At 42.9% G+C, this 25,503-nt stretch overlaps 1 protein-coding gene across 3 annotated transcripts in view; it reads left to right on the top strand.

The window, feature by feature from the left end:
* The first annotated feature begins 7,470 nt into the window (after positions 1-7,470).
* GRM8 (glutamate metabotropic receptor 8) overlaps positions 7,471-25,503 on the top strand; it is a 315,998-nt gene continuing 297,965 nt past the window's right edge. Inside the window, exons 1-3 of one of the 3 annotated variants that reach the window (XM_033057743.1) lie at positions 7,471-7,672; positions 7,944-8,201; positions 14,819-15,668. In XM_033057743.1, coding sequence (XP_032913634.1) covers positions 15,159-15,668 — 510 coding nt within the window. In that variant the 5' untranslated portion in view covers positions 7,471-7,672; positions 7,944-8,201; positions 14,819-15,158. Of the gene's footprint in view, positions 7,673-7,943; positions 8,202-9,348; positions 9,437-9,605; positions 9,712-14,818; positions 15,669-25,503 lie in introns of those variants that run through there. The other 2 variants (XM_033057746.1, XM_033057744.1) reach the window with 2 other exon arrangements.

Raw genomic sequence — 25,503 nt, 5'->3', positions numbered from 1 at the left:
TACTTACAGTTTAAACAATGAAGGGTTTTATTAAGATGACCATCATGATTATTGACAAATGAATGTAATTCCCAAACTAGAGATGCAGAGCAGAGTGCTGGATGAATGTTGTGTCACTGTACATTTAATCTTCCTCCCAGCAACACTGGTAGGGAGTTTGTTGCTTCAGTTGCTCAGAACCTACAGCAAATACGGCTACACACAAGTTTTCTGATCCTCCAGTGCATTAAAAAAGTTCTACCTTCACTTTATAAACACAAGATAGAATTGTGTACGTTATTTACAGCTGGTAACTATTAAATGAAGTGTGAAACTTCCCCGTGAAACATGCCATGCATCATGCCAGCCTTTAATTAGTTACAAGGTCTAGTTCTCTTAGAGCTTCAGTGCAGTATTTCAGCTCTGGCCCTCAGGGCAATACTGGGACAGTTTTCAAGACTGTAACCTCAATCTGGCATGGGCTATATATATCTTAACAAGTCACATGGGCCAGCGCAGGTCTATAGAGCAGAATATTTGGTGCTGATGGGTTGACGTCCACATCACGTGAATCATCTCAGATTAGCTCTAGCTTGGTCTGCCAGTGATTGTAACACTTTGGGTGCACTCCTGGAGCGCAGCTTCACTTCTGTTTTCCCTTGAGAGGAATCTAGACCATGAGCCCTTAGACTGCACTGTTACATTAACCAAAGCACATCATAAGAAGGGACAACTAGAAAGTTTACTTCAAAAGTATGCTCATGATGAAGAGTAAGTACCATATAGATGTAAAAATCTTTGAATCTTGAGCAGCAGCTTAACTACATGTTGTTCATGTGAAGGTCAACAAAAAACTGAACCTTGACTTTTTTTCACAGGCAATCAATTAAAATGATTACTTAATTTTGTACCAATTAAGTTTTAGGAAAAAAAATGCAGAATTTTTACTTATAAATATATAAATACTTAATAAATACAAATTTTTTCTAAGTATTTTCCACTTTTAAATACTCGACACAGAGTTGATTGACTTCTTAAGACCACTTTGTCAGCAACTCACTGTGGGAAGGGTAGAGGAAGGACTCATTAATGCTGGAGCCTTACCACCAGTACAGGCACAATGAGAAACTAGCCATGAAGTGGTGATGTGTGCTCTCAGACCCTAAGCCTGACCCTAAGTCTGATTCTGCACCTTCCCATGCTCCAGTGGTGGATACACCTCACCTCACTTTGATCAACTACACTGCAGACATTTACATTTGAGCCGGTTGTTTAGACTTTTTTTATAGCTCATGGAGAAAAAAAAACACTTCTGAGGCATGATTTGCATGTTCTATTTAGGCATCTGTGCTAGTATCAGGTGACTCACTGCCTGGAAAGGAGCTATTTCTTTCCATTTCCATATTTTTGTTTTACACAGAGGAATGTCTTAAATACAGGAGGTTTACATCTTAGATGTTTGAGACTCTCACCTGAAGACCTGTGTATTTTGCCCAAGAAAACTCACCTCTGAGAACACAAAAATACATTTACATGATTCTTACAGAACAATTTCAAGAGAGAAATTGGTTAATAGGGCATGCTCAGGTGCTTATTCTGATGGATTTGGGCACATAAAGTGACACCATAATGTTCCTGACATCACCCTTGTGAGTTTACATACCCACTCAGGGAATAACTTCAGGCTAAAGGCTGGGTATACCTCTGCTGCCTGTATGGACACTGTATGGAAGCTGTGGTTTTAGGGAAATTCTCGGAGCCTCATCAAAAATGCTCTCCCTGCTCCCTGCTGCATGAGGGTGGGTCTTGCGACATTTAAACTTACAATCACATTTAAGCAAAGTCTTTTTTTTGCTTCTAGTGAGTCTTCATTCATGATTTTGATGATTCCTAGAGTTACAATTCTGTTGCTTCTGCAACAAGCCATGAAAAGAAATGGATGTGCATGCTAATCCCTTGAAGTCGAGACAATGGATTAAAGGTTTGTTTTCTGGTTGTCTAATACGCAGTATTAAAAGTAGAATCAAAGTTTAGTTATATCAAGCCTTGAGTTTTCTTTTTTTATCTAGGGAGTGCAGAGATATTTTCCACACTTACCTTAGAAAACAGTCTTCTGCCAAATTCTACTGACCACAAAAAATGATAGGGATACCAAAGTTGAAGATTAGCTGTTTACATGCATTGCTTGCCAAAAGCTGACAAGGTGGCTGGAATAAGGCAGAGCCTGATCAGCTCCACTTGCCTTTTGGCAAACGACATTGTATGCAAATAACTTATTTGAAAGGGTATATAAATACAATTTTGCTTTTACAACTATGTAAAATAGCTGTATCCATCTGCTGTCATTTAAGAGGAAAGGTTATGGCTCACATGTTGAAAAGGTAATGTGGCTTGGCTTTCTGATTTATAAACCTCAACCATGTCAGCATTTCAAAGACTGGTGAAGTAATCACCAAATATAGCTTTTTATCAGTTTTTGTAAAGTGGCTTAGAGTGAAAGGCACTCATAAATATGATTTCCTTTTTCCTTTACTAAAGGACAAAATGATAGACTAGGGGTTTAGAAGCAGCTGAACTTAGTACCTCTATAGGCACATGTCTACAGGACATGCTAGTGGGGATTGTCCCCATTATAACGGTGTAAGAATGGATAACTCCCTTGGGGTGTTGCAAATTTTAGTTACAGTAAATTCACGAATACAAGCCGCACTGAGTATAAGCCGCATCTCTGGGTGTTGGCAAATATTTCGGTTTTTGTCCATAAATAAGCCGCACCCGAATATAAGCCGCTCTGTTGTTCGCAGCGAGGACCCGCGTGCAATTAGTAACAGAACCGCGGGAGGGCGGGGTTTACTGGCTGAGCTAAGGCTGTGCAGGCTCGGCCCGCTAGGGGCCGCTGACGGGGCCAGGTGGCCCAGCCCGGTGGTGCCACTCGGGGCCACCCGCCGCTGCCACTGGGCTCGGTCACCCCGGGTCGGCGCTGCCCCGCGGTGGCAGGCAGGGACGGAGCTTCCCCTGCTCCTACGGCAGCGGTGGCGGGCGGGGACGGAGCTTTCCCGCGCCCGTGGTGCCGGCAGCGGGCGGGGACAAAGCACGCCGCCTCCTCCCCGAGCCGCGGCAATGGCTGTGCGGGGCTCCCGTCGGCTCCCCGAGCGGCGGCAATGGCGGCGCGCACTTTTTCCCCCCTCCCCGGGCCGCGGCAATGGCTGCGCGGGGCTCCCGTCGGCTCCCGGAGCCGCGGCAATGGTGGCATCCCCCCCCCCCCCGTCCTCCCCAGGCCGCGGCAATGGCGGCGCAGGGCCCCCGTCGGCTCCCCGGGCCGTGGCAGAGGAGGGAAGAAGAGAGCTCTCCCGCCTCTCTCCCCGCCCCCCGTGCTGCCTGCAGGGAGCCAGGGCAACACAGTAACACTGTAACAATTGCGAAATGCCGGCTTTTACTGGCAGGTGGTTGGCTCGGCGCCCTGGCTGGCACGTCTGGGGTTGTAAATGTCAGAAAATTATTCACATATTAGCCGCCCCCGACTATTAGCCGCACTTCCAGGTTTCCACCAAAATTTTTGTCAAATTGGTGCGGCTTGTATTCGTGAAATTACTGTAATCGGCATCAAGTCTCTCTTTAGCAAAAGTTTTGCTTCACAACCCTCTCTGCTGACTCCAGTGTTCTGGCTGGTGTGGGAGAGTATTTTGCAGGCTCATCATCCACTTTTATGTTGGAAACACTGTATTTGATTAATAAATATACTATATCCTTCACTTAAATATAATATGTGTCCACCACTTTTGGCTTCCAGATGTGTCTCCTTCACATTTCAATCACATTTAGAGGCAAATTCTTATACTGTGCATTAAGAAAATCTGTCAAGTTTTGTGATATGTTCCGGAGAGATGTGTCACTGTCATCCTCTAGCTCTGTGCAGAAAAAGGAGACATGAGAGAACATGACACAAGACTTTGACCAGTATATAAATGAGGGCCAAGAGCCCTACTTTGCTCCCATGGCTTTGGCAGCCAGTAGTCAAGGCAACTGAGACACAAGGCAATGATGTGACCCTGCGTGAGGCTGCTGAGGAGACAGCTTTGTGAGAAAGCTGTAAGAAATCTCCTTTGGGCTCCCCAGAGCTTTTGAAAGCTCTGATATTGCTTCTTTGCCCTTTCTGGAGCTGTTTTAGCCGTGCTTGTGCCTTCCCATGTACCCCTGTAATGAAGATTCTGATCTTCCAGCTTGACTTCCTGGCTTGATCTCAGACTTGCCTCAGCATTGTGACTTGTCTTGGTTGTTTTGTGTGTCTTGGCAGCAGAGCTGCCACCAGACCTGCTCTGCTCTGTTCCATAGTTTGGCCGTGGTGGGATTTAGTGTCCTGCTGTTTCAAAGGTTTCAAAAGCCCTTTTACCAAACAAGGTTCATGTGCTTCTGATTCCAGCTGGACGATGGTTTCCAGCTGCTAAAGTCTTCTGGTATACTGGAGTTTGTTAGATTTGAAAATTAGAAACTGAAAATATTCCTGAAAATATCTTGCCTGAAAACTAGTCTGCCTTTCCTACATGATGGCTATCCTTCTTTTTAAAGTTTAAGCTTTTACATCTCCTATTCACTGCTGGAACGTTTATTTGAAATAAGCCACAGTTGGGACCTTCTAAAGGTATATTCTATTAACACATGGTTGCACACTTTCTTTGGCCTCCAGATAATGCTTTCTGTCATAGCTACTGATGTGAAATGCCTTTTCTCCACCTTTTCTTTTTTCTCCACATAATAAAATTTGTAAAAAATTATTAGTCTTAAAGCACCCAAGTTTCAAGTTCTTTAACGATTACGTTTCTTGAAAAATTCAAGCATACTTTTTCTGTAGCACCTTGTAACTCAGAACCCGGTAGTATCCACTATCACTTTAATGGAAGTCAATGTCTTTGTGGTTCTGTATTTTTTAATGGCTATTAACCAGTGGGCTTTTGCTGAGCAGTGATTATTCAGGAGGTTTTATTGCCTTTGTAGGTTTATTTCTCATGTTTGAATAACTCAGAAAGTCACATTTCTCACTCAAGTAGCAACAAAAACCTCATCCAGAACTCAGAGTGTCTTACTTCACAGCATTTCAAAGTTAAAAAAAAAAAAAAAAATCAGGTCCATTTGAATGTCATTAAAAAATGTACTGGTGATTTCAGTTATGGAAGAGGACCATTGGAACATGAGTTACTTTGCCGAAATCACTACTTGGATACACAGAGCTAAAGAGGCACAGAGATTGACTGATGCATTTGGTTTTGCTTGGCTTTAAAGAGATGTTTACAGTAAGGATTTATTCCAGGCAGCAGTTAAACCTGCAGCCTCTCAGGCTGTGCCTCTATGATCCATTTTAGCATGGCCCCGCCAGCTTCATAATGTGTCAGATGCTGCCTGTGACAGTCAGGACTTCACAAATAAAAAAGGCAATTTAAGATCTCCTTTATGACAGCTTGGTCTCCAGGACTGGATTTCTTGCCTTCCCAGTTCCTTGTGCAGGTGGTAGTTGTCACCAGCCCTGACATTAGCCTTCTGCAGAAACTGACTTGAGCTACTCTTGGGTTTAAACCAGAACGAATCCTGCTCAGAGAACCATGGACATGTTTCACCTCTCTCCTGTGTCATCTATCCTCACAGAATGGCCATTTCCATGTGAGGCTTCTTATTATCTTCCCTCCCATTAATTTTCTCTGTTTGCATTTAGTTAAAGCACAGCAAACTTCAGTTATGCATTTATTTATCATATTCCCACCAAAAAATCATTGTGGTACCCACTGTAAATGTAAATTAAAGGTACACCCTCAATGCCCTCAAAATGGTGCTATGGAAAAGATGTGGCTAGGAGAAATATGAGGAGGCATCAGGTTACATTCAGGTTGGTGGCCAAGCTGGAAGCGCATTGGAGGTTTCTGTATCCTAGTCTTTTGACCTCAGCCTGCTTCTCCAGCTGCAAGATTCACACGAGTTCAGGCCTCAGGGCATCACTTGGATTTGCTTTGCTTTGCTTTGCTGAACTTTCTGTTAAGCGGCTAGAGAGGCAAAGTATAAATGCAGTTTAGAAATTGGTCTATCCAGCATTGATAAACCACTGCAACTCATGCATGGCTAATTTTCCTGATGGGAGTAAAGGAGGAATGGAATTTAAATGGAATTTTGCTCATGGTTGAACATCAGGACATAGTCACCTACGACTATATTCCTGATGTCTGATATAGATCATTGAAACATCTCCTCTATCTTCTGTCATGGAAGGTTTTGAGAAAAAACAAATGCAAACGTGAGATAATACACCCTGCCTAAGACCTGGCTGTTTTCCCAGTGCCATTTTGCAATTGTAAAAGACCTTTTCCATAAAAGAAGTTACAGGCTTGAACGACTCATCGAGCATGGTCTGAGTCCCATGGTTTGCCTGGGCAGACCTTTAACATAAACACAAGCGGTAACACACAAAGATCATCATGGAAGCACTGGTTGGACGTATTTGAGCACTCTTGGAATTCCTCCTTCCAGCAATGATGTTCTGAGTGAGACAGCCCTGGGCAAAGCAAAGCAAAATGTTATTCCTTGTAAGGAAAGTAGTTCAGACTAGCGGTAAATGGGGAGATGGAAAAGATCCGGTTGATGTCAGGAGCCTGACAAAGCGGCCATCCTGCTCGTGAGGTTTGGAGCCCGTCCCCCTGCCGAGCCGAGCCGAGCCGAGCCGAGCCGAGCCGAGCCGAGCCGAGCCGAGCCGAGCCGAGCCGAGCCGAGCCGAGCCGAGCCGAGCCGAGCCGTGCGCCGCGGGTGCAGTTGCGGGCAGCGCCCTCGAGGTGGAACCTTCTCACCGAGGCTGAGCTCCGCTCCCGGGCGGGCGGAGCGGCCCCGCCGGGGCTGCGCTCCCGCCTGGCGGCGTGGGGCATCCCTGGGCCGTGGCCGTGTGCTGGGCACGGCCTTTAGGAGCGGAGCAAACACCCAGAGCCTTCCGGCGAGGTGCTCCCGGCAGGGTCCCTTACCCTCCGGGATGGCCCCGGCTCCGCACTGCCGAAACCGCCCTGGTGCCTGGGGATAAATGGGAACTCCGCCACCCGGCATCCGAGCTGCGAGCCAAAACCGGGGACGGGACAGAGAGCATCGGGAATCTGATCCTGTGTCATCCATCCTGTGTCGGGGGACACGACTCCGCTGCCCGCGGAAGGCGGGATGGGGATGGGGATGGGGAAGGGGTTGGGGGCTGCGCACCCTGGGGCAGACGGCATTAAACAGACCCGGCCTGCACCGGCGACCCCCCCCGCTTTGTCCCCGTCCTTGGTCCCGCTCCCCACTGGCACAGCCTTCACTGGCTGCCTCTGCTCAGGAATCCCGCGGCTCGCGTTTGCGGGCACCGCGCCCCGGGCGGAGCGGGGGTGCCGGGGAGGGCGGTGCCGACCGCGGGCGGGCGGGCCCGGAGCCGCAGCCCGCGATCAGCTGGGGATTCACGTGGAGCCGAGCCGTGCCCTGTCGTGCCGTGCCGTGCTGTCCCGAGCTGTGCCGAGCCGTGCCGTGCCCGGTGCCGTGCCGTGCCCGGAGCCGTGCCGTGCCGTGGAGCGTCACCTCCTTCAGCACCAAGAACAGCTACAAGTGTGGCTGCGCGCCCGCCCCGCTGTGCCGAGCCGAGCCGAGCCGTGCCCTGCCGCGCTGAGCTGTTCCGTGCCGTGCCCGTCCCGCCAGAGCCGCGGTAAGCGCAGGCAGCGCGGCACCGCTCCCGCCGGCGCCCGGGGGCTCCGGGCCGTGGGCTCCTGGCACGGACGCTCCGCCGGCGCGGGGGCCGGGCCGGGGGTGTTTTTTCACTTGGCTGTGAACGGCTCGGCTCTGGGCCGGTGCGTGTGTCTGCCGCTGCGACTGAGCGACAAGGCAGTGGAGGGATGGTATAGTCACGGAGGCTGAGCAACTGGCCCCAAAAAGTTACCTTGTGGATTTTTTTTTTTTTTTTTTTTTTTTTTTTTAAGCGAGGGGAGGAGAAGTGAGGAAGGAGTCAGTGGAGCAGGCTCGGCTTGGCTGTTCGCGAATGTTGAACAGCACGACTGAAACCGCTCTCCTGGATACCTGTCCCGGGCTGAGCACTCGCATATTAAGCTGACGCTGCTGAGGGAAGCTGTCAGAGACGAGGCTGGTACAGAAATTACCTCATGCTACTCCCGATCGCCACCGAGTATAATTCCAGGGACCTCCACAGTAACATGGATATGCAACTCTTTTCGATCAAGGTATTTGTGTATTTGTGTGTGTCGTCTTTAGTTCTTTTAAGCAGACTGGAGAAGGCAAATAATGTGCGTTTTGCCTCAGTTAAGATTTTTGGGCTGGGAATCCCGGGCAATCCTCTCCGCCTGCTTCGTGGCGCCGGGAGCTTTTATTTTTTTGCGTTAATTATTTATAATTTTTATTGTCGATATCCTCCCCCAATCAGATCTAACGGAAGAGATCCCGGACACGGTGCCGTCACAGCAGCGAGCAAAAAGGGAGAATCTCGGAGCTCCCGAGCAGTGAGGTCTCCCCCTGGCCGTCTTAGCCGGGTCTTCTCCCACCCCCCGGGGGAGGGGGGCACAGGGGTTTCCCCACGCTCCCATCACCTTGCTCACGTTTCGCTGGCCAGGAGGGAAGAGGGGATCAGGGCCATCCCTGGCCGCCGCCGCCAAGTTCTCGGGGGCCAGGGTCGAGCGAGGTGCCGGCCGCCTGCCCATACCTTGCCTCAGCTTCCTTGGCTCCGCCGGGGACATCCCCGCGTCCTTGGGGAGGGAAGGGGCAGGAGGATCCCCGCCGAGCTCCGGGGGCTTCTCCCCCCGAGGAAGAAGGCAAAAGGCTGTACGGGCACGAGGCAAGGAGTGGAGCAGCATCCACAGTGCTGGCATGTGCTGGTTGCAGGAATGCGAAGTGTGGTAGGTGAATGTATGACACGGTTAAAAAACCCAAACCAAACAAACCAACCAACAGCAACAGCAACAAAAAACAGAGAAATAAGAAAACCAAACACAAAAATCGTACAACACAACTCAAGTAATAAAAATCAATCAGTGTCCCAAAGTGCATGGAAATCCGGCGTTGGCATTTTTGGAGTTTGCAAGCTTCTGACCTCTGGGACCAGGGATTCATTAAAAGAGACTTAGGTTTGCATCGAGGGGGGAGCAGAAGCGCATTAAAGCTGACCAGTTGATGCAAGGAGAGGAAGGAATCACCGGCGGCTGGAAATAAAAGGCGACGCTTGTTTTTTGCATCGCCGCTGACGGAGGTGCAGCACTCCCGGCCGCGGACCAGGGTTCGGAGGGGACCGGCGGAGCCCTGGCTCCAGCCAGGAGACCCGCATGTGCCCTCCGTCCCCAGCCCACGGGCCGCCTCGGCTGCAGGGCCGCGGCCGGAGGCAGCTCAAACCCGTCCTACGGCCGCTCTGCGGGGAGAGCCGCGACGAGGCTGTGCCGGAATCCCTCCACAGCACACGCCAGCCGGGGTACGGATGAGCCTGGGAAGAGACAAAAAATAATAAATCGCTCGGCTAAGTAAAGTGGAGAACAATAGGGGGCTCCCTTCAAGGGAGAAGCGCAGCGCTGATGGGCGATGGTCGCGGAGTTGCGCGGGGAGAGCCGGCTCGCCCAGCCCGGGGGCGCTCCCCGGGCCCCTCCGCTGGGCGGGGCCGGCCTGGCTGCGGTAGCCCTGCCTCGGGCCGGGAAAGGTGCCGAGCACGCGATGAGCCGGGAGAGCACGGAGGAGCCGCGCAGAGAGCCGGTGCGTGGCCGGCTCCCGGCAGTGTGCGCCGGAGGCAGGCGGAGCGGGGCGGAGGGCAGAGAGCGGCGCGGGGCGCGGCGCGGTGCGGTGCGCGGGTTGGCTGCGGTGCGCTGGGCGGAGGGCGCGGGTGCGGTGCGCGGAGCGCTGCTCGGAGCGCTGTGCGGAACGCACGGGCGCGCCATGCGCCGGATACGGAGAGCGCGATATGGAGAGCGGGATGCGGAGCGATGCTCCCCCCGGCCACTCGCCCGGGGACTCGTCCGCTCACCGGGATCGGGCGTGGACACAGTGGGGGACTTTCCTGCAGGGCGCCCCGGGACGATCTCGGCGGGCGGCTGCGTTTCTGGGGGCAGAGCCGTTCTTGCAGAGCACCGGACTGCACCACCAGCGCCTGCTCTGAACACAGCTGTGCGGACCGGGGAGGGAGTCTAGTGGGAAGAGGGTCAAATGAAAGCAGAAACAACAGAGAAAGATCTCCTAGGGTACCTGGGAAGATCTTGATTTGCTAGACCAAAGGTGAAACCTTTTCTGAAGGTGCTAATACTGATTGGGTTCATTAAGTTTTAAGTCCAACCAAGGGCAGAGGAAAATATTCAATGTAGTTTCCTTTTTAAAAATTGTAGGCTCCTCTTGGTCTCATCCCAGCAGAAGGACCTGTGCTGGATTTTCACAGGTTAGCTTGTTTGGTAAATGGATATTTGCAAGGTAGGAAGTGAAGGCAGGTGTTTTAGGGCATTTGAAAAGGGGCTGATCAGGCTGAGGGTAGACATCAGACTGCACAGGGAAGAAATAGTTCCTGTAAACGAGATACTGAGAGTGATTTGCCTTGAAGTCCTGATTATTGTGTAAAGGTTACCTCTGTGGCAGGGGCACAGCAAACCATTACAGAAGAGCTGAGGTAGATAAGACTACTTACATCAGTGAAGAATTCTCTTGCAAGTTAGGAGTTGCGATGTCAAGGCCAAAGGTTTTTCAAATTCCCTTTTGTTGTCAGCAAAACCCATTAATCTTCTATATGTGTCAGACTACTGTGTGCAGGTGGCAACTCTTTACCTGCTCTGTGTAGAAATTCAGCTATTTGCTTGTTGTGGAACGCTGTACAGGAGAAAGAAGCAACTTTTCTGAACATCGAAATGAACATTAGCAAGAGAATTCTTTCATAGTTCAAAGGTGTCAGTAGTAAAACATCAAAATAATCAAATTTTTTCTAATTTGTTTTTTTTTTTCCCCTCCTCAGAACTTAATAATGGAAATTGCCATTTTTTTTTCCATTCAGTAAAATCAGATCAGTTTTGTATTGACCAGACAATCTGGTATTTTGTGAACAGGTTTTCACTCTAGAACTTCTCATATTCTAATTTACAGAATGTTTGCTTTATTTTATCTTAGTGTAGTTCCAACCATGCTTTAAATGCAATAACAGATCGGTTTTTTTGTCTCAAACAAAATTTTAAACATTTTTTCTGAGGTATTTTTTCCCCTCACTTGATAGCTTATTTTTTTCCTCAGCAAAGGGCTCATGTATATCTGTCTAGCAATGTCAGCTGTAAAATGCCCATCCTGCCTATGTTAAAGAGAGTATGCCTTGCTCCTGCTGCTCTCTGTGATTGTGAGATTTTAAAAAACTGTATTTTCTGATGAACATATTGAATCTTTCTGCATGTTTTCAGCGAAAACTTCAGTGCCAGCTGAAGATGACTCTTTCAGGAACCTCGTTAACAAAATAGAAACATTTCCTTTATTTATTTAAGTATTCATCTGTCACTCAACTCATTATTTAGACCTTTTCATTAACATAAAGAGGTTCCATAATGAGGCTGTCTTTTAGTGCAATGAGTCTGTGGTTGGAGTAATGACTGGTCTGCGTTCAATCTGATGAAGGTTCTGGCAGTGTGGTACAAAAATACACAACCTTGAGTGCCAAGTATCTGATAAAGCTGAATGATTTTGTGAAGGAAGTAATTTCAGAACCAGACACTACATGCAGAAGTTTCCATCTCCCCTGTCTTGCAGTACTCCGCCTCCTTAGGTTTAAAAATAAATATATTTTCTAGCAGAACAAGTGGAGGTTTGTGCTGAAATACTGACTTTAAAAATAGCAATATGTTCTGATAATGCCAGATATTTTTAATGAAATAAACCCAAGAGAAGCATGTATTACAAGGTGACTGGAAGAGACGCTTTGTGGTATGCTTACTCTTGGGCTGTGCTGGGGAAATAAATGAATTTCTTTTCTTAACTCAAGTTTCTAGAGAACACCAACTACTACAGTGGGGAGCCTGGTAAATCAAGAATATATTTGCATTAATTCAAACTTTTATGGTCATTTGGAAAAGGACAGCATTTTACTTCAAATGAAATCTCTGCACATGAGAAAAGTTCATTCAGGCTTTATAGCCCAGAGGCCTAAGCTTTTTCACTAACATTCATTGATAAAAATGGAATTAATTTAGATCATATGCTTTCTGCTTAGCTACACAGACTTGAAATGTTCTGTAAAAGGTAATGTTAATCAATATATAAAAAGCAGTGTGCCATGAATAAATTAGGCAGTATAATAGAAGCTTTTATTTCTTAGGTAACATTAAAAAAAGACTAAAAGGTCTTAAATTTTTAAAAAGAACACTTTAAAATTTTATTTCTGTTTTATAGACAAGCAGTGGACACTTGCAGCTAAGAAACATACTTCTTCAGGAAACCATGCAAGCTCAGGCAAAACAATTAATGCTTATGAAGACGATAATGTTGAAAAATGCTAATTGCCAATTCATTTGATTTTCAGTCAGTTCCAGATAAAGCATTTTACCAATGATCTTGGGCTCACTGTAGCTTCTCTATTGTTGCTAGAATTTGGGTTGCAGTAGCTGAATCCATCAGTATTTGTTTGCATGAAGACTGACACTTGCTTTAATTTCTGGACATTCTTTGGCTGCAAGGAACTAACCTGCAGCTGAGAAAGAGAAAAAGCAGTGTTTCTTTCAGGAATATTTTCCCTTTGTCGGTGGTGCTTTCTTGTTCTCCATATAGTGTTAAATAAGAGTAGTCTTATCTTTTATTCCCTTAGTGAATTTCTCCCTGCCTGGTTTGTACATACATGCATGGACTTGCGAGTTCACTGTGGAAGTATAAAGCAAATTGCCTCCCTACCTATTTTAGGTCTACTCTTTACTATTTTGAACCCATAACTCTGTTTTTTCTACTAAAACAATCAAAACAACAGATAATGGTGGCTCGTTAGTAGTTCAATCTTTCCTCTATGTTGTGGACCATATGAGAGTGATCCCATGGGCCTGGATCAAACTGCACTGTAGTGTGAATCAAGTTGTTCAGTTTGTGAATGACTTTGAGTGTGGCTCACAGGGCTGAAGCCTAGGCAGCTTTGTAACCTGTGTGCCTAAAAAGAGCCAAGGGAGAACAATGGGATTATCACATAAAACCACACAAATTTTGTACCACTTGGATTGAACCCTGAGCCAAATTCAAGCCAAACTAAATGCCAAAGAGGCATGGAAAGTCCTGTGTGTTGTTCTCAATTGCAGTTATTTTATTCATACTCATCAAACATTTCATTTTCAACTGGTTCTAATACCAAATCACAGTGAGATAGTTTCACATTCAGTAATAGACTTTCCACTGTGAATCTTTTTTTCAGGTCTTCAAATAGCCATCATCTGAAGACTCTACTTTTGTGAGCTTAGTGTTATCATGTAAGGAAAACATGCAAAAAATTTAATGTAAGAAGATGATTATCAATTTAAAGCATTACCAAAGTGCATTTTGAATTTTGTTACCGCATGATATATAAAAGTTTTGTGGTTTTGTCTGTAGTTGTCTTCCTCTGTGGCCATATCTTTGATAAGAACCAGTCAGATCACTAAGGACAAATTAGATATTTACAGATGAGCCTGATGCCTGGATTTTCTGTAAAGGCATTGATATAGACACTTTTTCAGTGTGGTCAATTTCATAGTAAGTAAAACTTTTGTAAAGAAAAGGATAAGGTAAATTGTACCCTAGGATATCCACTGTTCTCCATAGCCTGTAGCAGATGCATTGAGAGACTGGTTCAGATGCAATTGCCCACAGTGTGCCTTTCTATTATCAGGTAAAACTACTTCTCCCTTTCTTCTCCTCAGAGGTTTAAGAATTTATTCAGGCATGTATAATTTTGTTAAGAATTGAAATAAATAAATGCCTTCACTTGAGAATTAAAGTGTGGGCAATTTGGAGATATTTATAACAGTCAGTCAGGTGTTTAGATATGTAGGCTGAAATTCTCATCTCCTTAAAATCAGTGGGATCTCTCCAAATGTCAGTGCAGGCACAACATTGTTCCTATTTAATGTGGTTCAAATGCAAGCAGAAAATAGAGACCTTGTTATGTTAAACCTCAGCTCAAGTCAAATCTTGGAAAAAGAACGTTGGATGTTCAGCAGGTTTCCTAACATAATATGTTGTGCTCTTTTTACTTGAGAAATCAGCTACCTTTTCATAAAAGTAATTTAGTGTTAGACATTATCTTGAAGGAGATTTAGATATATAGTTAGGCCCCCCCCAAAGTGAGTTCCATTGGAGAAATAATCAGTCTGGCATCCAAACAAATTGAATGTGCTTGTACTGCATTGGATGAAGGGTGTACTTAAATTCAGGCGCCCTGATTGCTCCATTGTCATTAATGAGACCTCTCCAGGAGCAAGGGTTTAAGCGGTTATTGCGCTTCTGTAGGCTGGAGCAGAATAATAAAGTTTAACAGAATATTGCAGGAAAACAGAAAATACAATGTGTTATGGATCAGGACTGTTTCTGGGTGTCACGCAACACAAAGGTAAATATGAAATAATGTTCAGAATCTGAGCACCAAGCTAAGTTTAGTTCCCCTGATTTGGCTCTTGCTCTGCTGGCATCATCAGTTTCCTGGCTTACAGTACAGTGCAGCCAGGTGTTCAAATTCACTGAAGGCCAAGATTTGCTAACTTAAAGAACATTGAAAGTAAAACCTAGGTGATGTAACTGCTATTCAAAAGTAAATACACTGTGTGACAGGTATAAAACTGCTGAAGTAAATGGTATTTCTCACTGTTTTTTAATTTTTTTTTTTTTTTTTCAGAAGTACCTCAGCTGTAGGGCAAAATACAAGGACATAAGCTACTGACCTCCTTTTAGCATCAGGACCAGACATACTACCCTGCTCCTCACCATCAGTCAAGAGCAATTGAAAAACCATCTCAGAAAAGCTGGTCAACCCATTCCATCAGTGGACATCTTTTGTAAAACACATTTTATGTACTTCTGCTGAGATCTTTTTTTCTACCTACCTACTGCATGGTTCTATATTACTTATTGGGCACTGATGGTAGCCTCCAGAAAGTGCAGCTTCAAATGGTCAGCCTCATCCTTTAGCAAGAAGAAAACGTGGATACTGGATAGCAACAACATCTTCAGAGAAAATGGTATACGAAGGCAAACGATTGGTTTCCTGCCATTGTTTCTTCCTGTTAACAGCCAAATTCTACTGGATACTCACTCTGATGCAAAGAACTCATGGCCAGGAATATGCCCACTCCATTCGACTGGATGGGGACATCATCTTGGGAGGACTGTTCCCCGTTCATGCAAAAGGGGATAGAGGGGTGCCTTGTGGGGAGCTCAAGAAGGAGAAGGGGATCCACAGGCTAGAGGCAATGCTGTATGCAGTAGATCAGATTAATAAAGACCCTGATCTTCTTGCCAATATCACCTTAGGTGTCCGTATCCTTGATACGTGTTCCAGGGACACTTATGCATTGGAGCAGTCCTTAACATTTGTGCAAGCATTGATAGAAAAAGATGGTTCAGATGTGAAGTGTGCAAACGGAGACCCACCAATTTTCACTAAGCCAGACAAGATATCAGGTGTGATAGGTGCTGCAGCAAGTTCTGTGTCCATTATGGTCGCAAATATTTTAAGACTCTTTAAGGTAAGTAGCATTTTCTATCTTCTTTTTAAATGTCATGAACAATGAAATAGGTGGTTGTGTTGTGATACCTTCAAAAACAAAAAAAAAGACACTTTTCACATTCAAAAGTCTGAAATGGCTGGTTTGCCCTTTCAAAGCAAAGGGTGGGGAAAATACCTAAATAAGTGTTTGCAGATCCTATTTTGAGGTGCCAAGTGCTTCTATTAAAGTTCTAAGCAATCTGTGCACATTTCAACTCTTTAGGAATTTGTATCCTTACTTTTATACTGCTCGAATTTGCTCCATCTTGAGCATTTATGCTCATCAAGACTGGGTTGGGATTGATTTCCCAAATTTCCAGAATGAAAAATAAGATTTTAACACAAATACATTATTTGGAGGACCAGATTATTTCCTTATATAGAAAGATATACCAGTAATAATCTAGTGTTACTGATGTGCATGTCTGGCCAAATGAAATGCACTGTAAAATCTTTGATTTTCTTGAAATTTTACCTCCTCCGTATTTTCTGCAAGGTGATGTTTCCCCCAGACTTCATTATCACTTTTTGAGAGATTATTTTTAGGTGGCATTTGTTTCCAAATACTTTATGAAGCTCAGACATTCTAGATAATGGAAAAGTAAAACTGCCACTTTTAAATTTGCTAAATTAGATGGTAAGATGAACACATTCTAATCAATCAACTTGTATGGAAATGACCAGCCAGCAGATATTTAATTTTTAATCCTTTACAATAGCAAACATATGATGGTAAGTTGAGCACATTTTTCTATGTGCAGAACAATTGTAACTTATGTCTGAATCTATTACTGCCCTACCACCCACTGTTCTTTTCATCCATTCAGAAATCTCACTTTATTTCATACAATTTTGCAATCACCAAAATCTACTTAAATCTACTGATTTCTTTGACTTTGGTGCAGAAGATTCTGGTAATGTTTAATATTGCTGTTATGTATTTTGAAAAGTGTTGTACTTGTTTTCTAATTGTTGTAACTGAGATTGATTAGTAGTAGAGAAAGATCAGCCTTTTTTTATAGTTTCTCAGCAAAGTGCATTTCAGTCATTTGAATGGGGATTTTAGTCCTTCCCTTTGGTTCTCCCTCAAAGGAAATAATGCTGGATTTACAGTTCAGTGGAGGAGTAAAATGACTGCTGGGTTGTGATCAGGTATTCCTTTCAGTCTCAAAACTATTGCTCAGCTGCAGTTACTGCACAGGTTTGAGAGTAGGGGACCAGTTCTAGCCATATGTGAAAATCAAGGACACAAAACTGAGCTAAGACTTAAAAAATGTTCTATATGGAGAGCATCTCTGAAGCTGTGCCTGGTGGAAAGGTTTATTGGTCCTGAGAACCATCAGGCAGGTGTCTATTTTTCAGTTCACATCCTTTTTTGAAATTGTGTTAATCTATTAACTAACATATATTTCTGAAATACTGATAGATAGAATGGTCACTGTAGTATCCATTGTAATGCAGGGCCATGTAGACTACGACTTACACCGAGTTTTGGCTTGAATAGGGTTCTGTAGACTGATTTAAGAAACCAAGCCTGGTAAGACATGCATTAACTGTGAATTAAGAGCAGCAAGAAGGAAAGAGGCCTATGAATTGTCTCAGATACAGGCAATTTGTCTTCTGAAACCTTGACAGCTACCTCCTGATTTACATTATGCAATAAGATTGGAAATAACATTCTACTGCAGTCTTAATCAATAGAGGGTCATGTGATATCCCCTCTAGGGAAAGATCTTATTTACCCATTTAATTGATGTAACACAGCTGCTGGCAAAAGGAGGAGACATCTCTTTTAGTTTTAAATATAGATCCTGCACAAATGTTCTTAATAATGTAAAAAATGATAAATTGTACTCTTTAATGTCTGATGATGAACCAGCATGTGAAATCTCTTTTTACTCTTTCTTCTCAGAAGTGAATTTCTTCATGAGGAAAGACTTCTGGATAAGGCTCTGAGTTAGAAGCACAGTAGAAACCACTCACAATGGTTATAGTCAAGAGGATTAGGAAATTAAGTCTCATTTTCCAGAAACTTAGATGTATAATCCAGTTTGGGTTGTATTCAGACCAAAGACACTGGCTGAAATTCTCAACTGATGCATCCCCACAGCTTTGTGGCTGAGAACCTGAACCTTGGCTTGTGCTCATAGAGGCTTGAGGCATGAAACTGTGTTTACTCTATCTTGGTGTCTGTCAAGGTGGGACACTTAACTGGGGTAAACGTCTGTACTTTCAGTGCAGTCAGCAATCACCATCATGCCTGTTTCCATTTTATTCAGGATGAATGTGATTAATCCATATTTCTATTTAATGGTACTATTTAGAAAGTTGAACCTGTAATTTGAAGTTCACTATTGCTTTAATACCTGCTCTGAAGTTCCCAAATGTTAGGACCACATATTTTTGAGAACATTATTATCTGGTGAAATTTTAATTTGTAGTGAAATTGTGAGAAGTATATTATATCTCTCAATGTGAATACACAAAGATAGCCTAAGAAGTGCTGCTCTCAGCAGCCTGAAATTTTATGCTGCTATTTTTCTTTTTCTTGCAATTTTTTTTCTTTCTTTTATTGATTTTACAACAGAAAACATGCAGGTCAATAGTTCTATCTGATGATCTGGTGGATAGCATAAACTGATAGTAAATGTATTGTTTTATCTAAGTGTTTCCATGAGAAGAGGGGAGAGAGGCCACCACAGAAGATGACCTCTCTGTAGATCCTCTCTCCTGATCAAATGGCTTGCCTTGAATTCTTTTCTCCCCTTTCTCCTTCTGTGAATTTTGAGGTGCCTTGCTGCTTAACAGGTGATTTTCCATTGGTTTAACCCTTAGCAGGTCCAAAACATTAAGGTACAAATTCAGACAGACTAAATTTCACTTGTTGATGGTTTTTGACTTTCCAGAGCCACTTTACTTACATACAGGAAACACTGGAGCATGAAATTAATTGTGTGAAAGCGGACCGGCTATTCCTTGATTATCGTCACGTTGTTGGGTTTTGCCATAATTTTGAGTTGTTTTTATCAGAAAACATCAGGAGTGGGCTGCTTCACAAAGAAAACAAAGACAAGGGACTGGTAGGATCTACTGAAGAGCTGACTCTCTCAGTTAAGCAGGAAAACCTTTCTATTGACTCAATCTGTCAAAATATTACTCTACATCCTTCCTTATATATTCCTTAATTTCTGTTTTCCTCTAGAGAGCTTAGGCATGATGAGATGGGAACTTTATCTATTTTGTGTGACACTTGCGAACCTCTGGGTTGTTTCCCAGGTCCCCTAAACTTGGCCTGCAGGTAACAAGAGACTATGTGACTTGGCTCACTTCATGAGTTATGTTCCCTGTATTCAAAGCTTCTACTTGTTTAATGTCTGAATAACTTCTGTCAATGGTTAAAATCTGCTGGAAAAAGAGAGGCGTTTGTTTATGCTTGTGTCCTCACATCTAAACCCCACGTACTATTTCTGAACTCCTTGGTACACTCCATCTGTCACCTTCACACATCTTCTAGCTGGTGTCACACTAAGAGCAGCCTAGGGATGATGGTTTGCATGCAAATTGAGATGGGTGGACAGTATGCTTGGTGAATTGTGATCTCAAGCTTTTATGTATTTATGCACATCTGTATAAGGCCAAGTATTCATCAACAGCTTTATTCCTTCCTTTCCTTACTTTGCCTTGCCTGGCCTTTCCTTGCCTCACCTTCTGTTTCACCAGTTTCCCAAGGCTAAATTACTTATTTCCTCTTCTTGGTCAAATTTCCTTTTTGCTGCAGAGCTGTAATCCATTTTAATAGGTGCTGTCTGAAGGGACTAATATTCACTTCATGCACATTTGCCTTATACATTTCATACACGTTTATCTCTATAGAAGTACAAGTACAAATGACATTACGGAGTAACACTTTCAACTTTATGGCAACCATCCAAAATGCAAGGGATATTTTCTTTCAGTAAATCTAGAAGTGAATATATTAGTTCCACTAGCATTTTGCTTATTCACTTTGATTGTTTCATTGACTCATTTTGGATTTTATTGTATATCTTTGCCTGGTAGCTTTGCGCAGCTACTGGGGCTATTCTTGGATGATGCTATTTTTATGCTTAGTTGCAGGTCTTTTTATGTTTGGCTTTTTATGTTTGCCATTTGGCACTTTTGCTGCCTTGTGTTCTAGACCTGCACAGAGCAGCAGACAGGCCTCCCAGAAATGAGGGCATTACCACAGTACAGAGGCTTATCTCACTGAACTTCGTAAATGCTGGGCTTTCAATTTAAATTGTGGCAATGGAGTGCATCTTGTGAAAGGAATATGATGTAAATAAAATGTGATACTATTTTACCACCTAATTTCAGAGACCACAAACATATTTTTGTGAGGCAACCTGAGGCATACACAGATCCTGGTCTAGACTCCAAATCTACAGAAATATTTGCACTTCCCGAGCATTACAGATTTCAAAGGCTCTAGGAAGATGCAGGAGTCAGTCTGTTCCTTGTGTGACTGTGGGCCCTTTCCATAATGCAAAAGCTGTATTATATACTTTAAAGAAGTAAAGAAGTGGCTCAAGAATTTTACCCAACATATTGGTTCTCATTAACAAAAAAATGTGCTGCATTGATTAAAATATATCCATTTTCTGTTCACTGTGTCCTGTTCCATGTGCGATGTTTTCCACTGCATACCATTTGAAATGTATAATAGGATGATTTTTTTTCCTGGTGGTTAAAACATATGTGGAAAATTTTGTGTGAAGTATGAAGAAAAATTGTTGTGTGCAGGGAGAAGATGAGTAAAACATTTTGAAATAGGTCTTAAGATGAATATATTAATTTTTACTTTTGTTCTGGATAGTATTTACACTTTCTGAATAATTTTAAACTAAAAAAGAAGACAATGCATCACATTTAATTTTAAAATGCTTTTTTTGAAGCTTAGTACATGCATAGATCTGTTTAGTGCCTGAGCATCTTATCTTGTTAATGGCTGGAAAATATCTTTATTGTATATTTTTTTCATAATTGAACTTATTTTACATAGAAGAAACATTCATCTCTATATTTCCATAGCAGTAGACACTTGATTATGCAGAAAACCCCTTTTAACTCAGCCATGATTCTTCTGTCAGTATCAGGTTAAATGTGTGTGGTCAAGAGAGACAAATACCAGGTCAACACCAAGATAAAATTATAGGTACAAGAGGTACTTTGCTAACATCAATAATGAAACAGTTGCCAAATTTTTTAGTTGCAGCCAGAGGAAATAATAGGTTTTCAGATTCTGTGAAAAGTGCTAGCACTGATTAGCATCACATTTTATTTGTGCTAAGATGCTTGAGGCAAGAGAGTACAGAACCAACTTGATGCATTCATTCATTATTTTACAGTATATTAGTTCCTTAAATACTCCTCTAAATGTTCAAGAATTTTGGTTTTTCACATTCCTAGATGGACCTATAACCTGTGGTTAGGGCAAAAGGATAATCTACATTTCTGTGTTATTTTAATTTGTTTTTCATTAGTTTTCTACAAGGCTTGAGAAACATCTTCTGACCTTTCTGTTCTTCTCTGTTGTCATTTTGATTTGCTTGTGTTTAAGCATTTCACAGAAACAATCAGAAGACTGATTAACATTATTTAAATATTGGAGATATCTCCCCCCCGCTTTTGTAGGCATGTTCAAACTGTCTAAAACATTGAGGGATTTACGTCTTTCCATACATGAAAAGTACAATACATGAGCACCTTACAAAGAGTGTGTAGGTGTTAAAGATCAACAATCTGATTTTCTACTTCCCTGAGGGCAGGGAATATATATTTCTATATATATCTACACATGTCCCTCACATGAAGGAAACTGCATATGCAGAGAAAATGATTTCACCCTTTCATGGCTGAGGTCAGGTGACACAGACAATCCACATCCATATCACATACTCCTTTATTCTCCCAAATCATGGATCTGCATGCAGATCACCAGGAGGGAATGATTCCTGACCCATGATGACTTCTGAAGCCTGTCAGAAAATTAGGGGAAACTTGGCTGGCAGAGGTCATGGCTGAGTTATGGACTGTCCTGACAGTCTGGCAGTGGAGGCAGCTGAGCTGTTGCTGAGAGATGTGCTCTGAAATAATGTGATTTACCAGCATAGACATTGCTGCTGATTTCTCAGGATAGAGCTCCTCTGCTCCTACATCACACTGAAGGGAAGCCAAGGCACTGCAAGGATCATTGACACTTTTTCAATGCTTTAGTACAGTAATGTTAATTTTATTAGCTATGATGAGAACCAAATTAAGACGACTTTTCCCCCCCGGTGTTTAATTGTTTCAGTACAGTAGCAGTTGGGCAATATGAATAGGACTGCATTCTGACTGTCATCAGAAACCAGGCACTATTGTGTTACAGCCAAGTGGTAGATTTTGTCTGTTTGCTTATTTCCATTCTCATTATTTTCCCTAAAGCATATTGTGCTTTTAGGATTAAACTGGTTTAGAGTGCTTAAATGTATATCCTTGTGCTTCCTGGCATTTATCAGAGAAAAGTAGTCATCAGAACAAAAGTCTTACTGGAGGACACTAATTCCACAGGAATGAATTAAATAGCCAAGAGCAAAACATTCCTCTGGGCTGGAATCTATATGTACTCCCAGCAAGATATTATGTCCCCTATCTCTCTGACAGGAGAATTAAGCATTTAAGTGAGGCCTTAAATTAGGAGGCTGTTGGCCCTTGGCTGTATGTGTCCTCAATAGAAAGAATAAAAAGCTTTTGGAAGGGGACAGGATCCGGTCTATGAGTGTGGATGCTTCTTTCTTGTTTACAGAAAGATTATGGGTTGATGCATGCTTGCACTTGCGTCAGATAGAACCTCTTCTCATTGGAAGGCTTTGGAAACTGAGGGAAGTGATAGGAGGCTTTATAAGAAGATTTCAAATACCTGCAAGGGTGGTGCCAATTTCTCAAAGCCTTCCTCACTTTTCTTTGGAAGGAATTTTACTCATCTCCTTTTCTCTTTCTTTTCCCAGCATTTATTTCTTTCTCTAGTTTGATTAATAAGAGGTACTTTTTGGCCACTGTTACCAATATTTTTCAAGTGGCTATTTCATTCCTAGTCTTCAAAGAAAACTTTTTTCAGATATGCTTAATAAGCAAGACTCTGACTGAGTCTCAGTTTCTGCAGGTTGTGAGGGTAAATGTGTCAGGAGGAAGAGCTGTAAATTAGGAAACTTATGAGAGGGATCTATCTATGGGGATAACAGGCAAAAAGGAAAATGCTTGTTGAAAGATTGAACTCTAAAGGGACAAGGGTCTCTATCTTTTTTACCTCCCTGTAGAATTTCTTGTCTGGCACTTCAGCTAGATACTGGGTTCTTAACTCTTCTCAGAAGTAAACTATTTCTGATAGCAGTGCTGAGATAGTCCATGGTATTGTGAAATCTCGCTCCCTACTGTATTTCTTTTACAGCTTGAGACTATGGGACAGAAGCAAAAGTGATTTCTCTGAGCTGGAATAATTCATCTTTTGAGTTTTGGCTTATGTTTTTTTTCACTAAAGGTGCCTCCAGCATTTAGTTATGTAGCAACAGTACTTGTAGAGGCAGTGCGTTTTGCACATAACTCCTCTAGAAATTGGAAAGTAGCAAAAGTATGATAGCCCATTTTGGGTATCATTCTATGAAAAGTGCTTAACAATTTCCATAAGATTTTTACTTTGGGAATGGCTCTGATATATTTAAAATGCCATCACAATTGTCTTCCAGGCAGGGCACAGTTTTGTTATGCAACTCCATTGCATTGCGGGAGCAATGATCCCCTAAAGTGATGGTTACTCTTATTCAGATAAAATATCTTTGTTTTTTGCTTGCAAAGTGCTGTGAAATATTAAGGTCTTATTGAAAACTTATGACCACTGTTTTACTTGGGCAATTCATTGGAGAAGCTATCAATCCCACAGGGGTTCTCTAGCCATGATGCTTTGGAAACAAAGCCTGGGAAATGAACTGAAGAAAGGGCTGGTTTTCCTGCCATTCTGGTTTGTTCTCTGGGCACCATGCATATGTTTTGGTTTTATGAGTAGTGCTGAAACACAGAAGGTGTCCTAGAAGAGCTGACTTCCTCGAGGGATGCCATCTAGACAAGAACTTACCAGTCTAGAAGGTGTGTGGTATGCATGTAGGTGAGGTTGCAGGAGGTCTCCAGACTGATCTGCCTATTTGGATGATATGCAAGTGGATTATTTAATAAAGTGGAGCATGTTGAAATTCAGTGCTATATTAAGATAATACCTATTGGCTAATAGCAGAGAGTAGAGAATATATAACATATAAATGTGTGCTTTTGTAAAGGATGGTTGCTATGTTGTTATCTTACCGTAAATTCATTGGCTGTGGACCACATAGTCCAAACAACCTTTCATGACAGTGCTGTGGGAGAAGAGAATATATCTTGGCAATCTGAGACAGGAACAAATTTATCATTAGAAACAGCATAAAAAAGCCTGGGGAATTCAGACTGTGCTCACTGCTATGGTGTCTGGGACCAAACCAAAACCACAGAAAGAGACAAATAGGCTGTCAGGGCTGGTATCATACACTGAATGGAAAGTGCAAAGGCACTTGGAATCCCAAGACTGTGGATGTCTTGCTGCAGGGGCATGACTTGATTTAGGATTCAAATTTCTGGCTTGTTCTGTGTTCATGAGATACAGACAAGTAGTGTAATAGCTCTGTTTTCCTATAGCTGGCTGGATAGGACCTACTTGTTGAATTCTGCTTACTCTAAAGGGAAACAAAGTCTAATTTTTGTGTGACTTTTAGTCTTGCTTATGTGAATAAGAATCCCTGAGAGAACAATGAATTCTAGGGAAGCCAGTGAATTATACCACTCTTAAACTGGATTTATCCAGAGGCAAATAATGTCCTGGGTCCATTAAAATACTGTGTCATCACCGTTAGTAGGCTTTGTATTTGAGCAGGGTTTGTCCAGCAGGCACATAGAAAGAGTGAACATGGGTCCTCTATTGCTTTATGTAATTTTCAGATATGATCATGTTGATCCACTATTGGTAGCTGTCTGAAAATAGATAGGGATATGTTCAATTAAAAGAGATTTTTCTTTTTTTAATATGGGACAATAATGATCTTGGGGGAGCTGGCAATTTGATTTCCACAGGCATATATCCAAACAATTTTATAATATGGATAAACTACAAACCTGAAACTCTAAATTCTACTCAAAAAGAGGATAGTAGTGCACAGACATGTATAGCTACAGCTAGGTTATTTTTTCAGGAATGAAAATATGGGCTGATTATGAGAAAAAAATATTGCCAAGAAATACTCTCTTATATGTTGTCTAAAGTTTAATCCAGTGTGTGCGATGAGAAAAATGCTAAATTTTCTATTTCCTAGCTTTCTGAAAATTAGACTGGATAGAAGTACAAAAATATAAATTTTTTATGCCAGTAGGAAAATGATGTAGGTAAAGTAGCACTGGTTTCCACTCCTAAATTTGATGGTTCTGCTTGCCATCTTTTGCACAACAAAGCACAGGATTTAAAAGTTACCAGCTGCTATATTTGCTTTCCAAAGTGTGAAGAAAACATGTATTGTCCTGAGGATTAAAGGGCTGATTCTCTTTGTGCTCAGTTCAGGCAGAACTGACGTGTTTGTAATGAAAGTAAAAGCTATTAAAAAGCATGAAACATGAGAGAAAAATAACATCTTCTTTGTTGGATAGGATTTGATGATGCCCTTAAAAAGTTTTAAGTGTAAACATTGGCCTTATTAACCATCATGTCTTTGTGCATGTTG

Source organism: Catharus ustulatus, chromosome 4 (assembly GCF_009819885.2).
Source record: "Catharus ustulatus isolate bCatUst1 chromosome 4, bCatUst1.pri.v2, whole genome shotgun sequence".
Lineage (NCBI taxonomy): Eukaryota > Metazoa > Chordata > Aves > Passeriformes > Turdidae > Catharus > Catharus ustulatus.
This window is presented reverse-complemented; position numbering and strand designations above follow the sequence as displayed.